The following is a 3396-nucleotide window of genomic DNA, read 5'->3' on the forward strand; positions in this document are numbered from 1 at the left end:
GGTATGTGAGAAAAGAAGTCTGGAAATATTTTTCTGGGCGTGGAAGCACGGTAGTCATAGGAAGTCGCAACGGCCGTATATTTTTAAAGAATCAAAGTTTTTTACAAGATTTTTACATTTTTCTCGAAGTTAAGTTACTCATCTTTAGTCAGCGTTATGGTAGATTATTTTAACTATTATTTAGCATGAAATATAACATCAGACGTGAGACGTCTCATACAACTTCTGAAGTTTTATTTTACGCCTCGACTGGTTTTTGCACGCGAATATTTTGATTTGATTTTTTGTCATTATGAAAACGTAGTTTATAAATCAAATTATAATGTCGTCTATCACATAACACATTTAGATTTATTGTGAAATACATCAAATACAAATAATATAAATACATATATTTGGGTTATACATATAAATATATATATTTGGGTTACAACCCATGCTGACCGCCCTCCTCAGTTTAGAACACATCTTGAAATCGAATCGGACCAAAAACACATTTATACCCGCGAATATCAACTCTATTGTTATATTGAAAGTTCAATAAACTACAACCCTGCTACAGAAAGCATACAAATTTTGCCATATTCGTGTGTGCTGCTGTATTGAGCAATTATATAGTTATAGCAATGAAACCTCGGTTTGAAATTGTAAAATATCTTGTTGAACATGGCGCTGGTGTAAATGGAAAGGATAGTAAAGGGAGGACAGTGCTACACACTGCTGTTGCCAAAGGTGCGCTAGAAATGGTAAAATATCTTGTCGAAAAGGGAGCTGAAGTAAATAGCAAGGATCCTGACGGGAGAACAGTCTTGAACCACGCTCTTTCTACAAATAACCCAGAAATGGTAAAATATCTGGTTGAACATGGCGCTGATGTAAATAGCAAGGATACTAACGGGCGGACAGTCTTGCACAGTGCTGCTACTAAAGGCACGCTAGAAATAGTGAAATATCTTGTTGAACATGGCGCTGATGTAAATGGTAAGAAAACTAACAGTTGGGCAGTGCTTGAAAGTGCAGTTGTTATGCATAACCTAGAAATCGTAAAATATCTTGTTGAACAGGGCGCTGATGTAAATGGTAAAGGTGCTAATGGATTGCCAGTCTTGCATACTGCTGTCGATTTTTGTGTATTAGAAATTGTCACGTATTTAGTTGAGCAGGGTGCTGACGTTACTCTGAACAGTAAAATCAGTGTTCATACTCTTGGATTTGACATCCTGAAGATAGCTGTTGTAAATAATTCAGTTCATTTGATAAAGCTTCTGTTGAAAAAGAACGTTGTGTGGAGATCCGGGACTTTCACTGTTAAAGGAAGGCAAATGAATCTTCTTGAATGGAGTATTTACCATGGACATGTTGAAATAACGACTACACTTAAAAGGTCCGTAAAACATCGTGAGAAAATTCAGAAGTTGAAAACAACGGACTGTAACCAGTTAGAAAAGGTAATATTTGAAACATAATTATGAAGTTGTTCGCGTGGTTACTAGTATACAAAGGTTATTAGGAGATTCCGTAGACAGTCAGCGGCATCAAAATTACGTTACCAGGCTGCGACTAAAGCAATTAGGTTTAATTTATCCTTCAGCGTTCAGGCCGTTTGGCTACGATTTAACAGTTATTTTGCGAACTCGAGTCGTATATGAGCTGATAGCCGACGAGGCGCGTATATATACACAAACGTTGTCGCCCTTTCCGTGCATTTTGGTGTGCTATTATCAACCAAAGCTTGGATTTCTATTTCACTCAACTCCCCAAATCTTTCAACCATTTTTTTACTTTCTCTACTAGACAAATATGAGCTAATATCTGTCTAGTAGCCAACCAATGAAATTGCAGCATACCTCATATCTGGCGCTTGTGTATTTAATAAAGCGAGATATATGAACCTATAGCGTATAATATATAGACCTCGTAACTTAAATGTAGATTATTTCAATATTCACTTCCGCAATAGCCTAGCTTGTAAAGACGAAAAATATTTTGAAATATTTTGTCTAGAGTTTTTTTTACTTTTCAATATTGGGGTAAGTGGCGAAAATTTACATCAATCAGTTAGTTAGTCGGACATGCAGTCAGTTATAATGGAAACTCCGGGGGGGGGGTGCCGATTTATTTTCGTAGTAACCTATTGTATATATTCAGTGATTGGAAGGTGATTTAAAGTATTTCAGTTTTCTGATTAAAAAATCTTCAGGCTTTTCCAAAGGTTGCAAAAAAGTATCGAAAAATCTCGGCAAATGAATCCCTAGTTCCTACTCATGATAGAAAAAAAAATACTCATGATAAAAAAAAATATGTTGTTTTTTCCATAGACTGAAGTACCGATGCAGGCATTTGTCGCAAAAAATGAATTCAAAATTGGCGATGGTTGTGGTGGTTCACGTGTCTATGTTGGCCTCATGAAGGATAGAAGTGAAGTTGCCGTTAAGAGAATTTTAGTACAAAGTGAGGATAAAACAGTTGAAAATGAAAAGACAATAATGAGTCTCATAAAAACGAACAGATGTAAATTTATTGTGCACTATCGTCATTTTCACCGTGGCGATGATTTCATATATCTTATCGTTGATCTTTGCGAAGAAAACTTGAGGGAACTTGTTGATGCAACCAGAATTGAATATTTACGAAACCATGGTCCACGAATGATTAAAGAAATTTTATCCGGACTCGCATTTCTTCATGGTAAAGGAATATTGCACAGAGATTTAAAACCATCAAATATCCTGGTTGATATCGAAGGTCGCATGAAATTGGCGGATTTTGGAATAAGCCGTGTTCTTAATGAAGAAGAAACGACAATTGAAACAGATGCTAAAGGTACTCGTGGATGGATGCCACCAGAAGTAATTGAAGCAATAGTTAAAAAAGAAAAGGGTCGTTTCAAAAAGAAATCAGATGTCCAGGTCGCGGGTATGATTGCTTTCTACGTCTTAACTAAAGGTGAACACCCTTTTGGATCTGAGTTAGATCGAATGAAAAATATTTTAGAAGGTAATCCTGTGAATTTGGAGAAACTTGGTGACCGCGAAGCTCAAAAGTTAGTGTTGTGGCTGATTAGTCACAAGATTGATGATAGACCTTATGCTGACGAAGCAATAAGGAATTCTTTTTTCAACGAGACACAACGAACACAGCAGAGAAGTAGACTACAACATCGATTGTCGCAATTTAAACGTTAATAAAATAATTTGGGTTCTTGGGCATCTCATATTTCTCAAAACAACACCAGTATTCTTCTGTTATTGTTAGTTTTTCTGATAATCTTTGTAAATAACACCAGTAAAAAGACGGATCATCCGTCAGACACATTATCTGCAAAGTTTGTTTAAATTAATTACATCCTTTTTAGCCCAAGTTTTTCCAGGCTGATTGTCAGTCTCTAAGATGAAT

The 3396-nt window shown here is 36.0% G+C and overlaps 1 protein-coding gene across 1 annotated transcript; it reads left to right on the top strand.

Moving 5' to 3' along the window:
* Nucleotides 1-406: 406 nt before the first annotated feature.
* LOC114541517 (2-5A-dependent ribonuclease-like) lies at nucleotides 407-3185 on the top strand. Its single transcript, XM_028561432.1, has 2 exons — nucleotides 407-1448; nucleotides 2319-3185. The coding sequence occupies exons 1-2, from the start codon at nucleotides 627-629 to the stop codon at nucleotides 3183-3185; spliced, it is 1689 nt and encodes a 562-aa protein (XP_028417233.1). The 5' UTR covers nucleotides 407-626.
* Nucleotides 3186-3396: the final 211 nt, after the last annotated feature.

The sequence above is a fragment of the Dendronephthya gigantea genome, unplaced genomic scaffold (assembly GCF_004324835.1).
Source record: "Dendronephthya gigantea isolate DGI-Jeju-01 unplaced genomic scaffold, DenGig_1.0 000297F, whole genome shotgun sequence".
In the NCBI taxonomy this organism is placed as follows: domain Eukaryota; kingdom Metazoa; phylum Cnidaria; class Anthozoa; order Malacalcyonacea; family Nephtheidae; genus Dendronephthya; species Dendronephthya gigantea.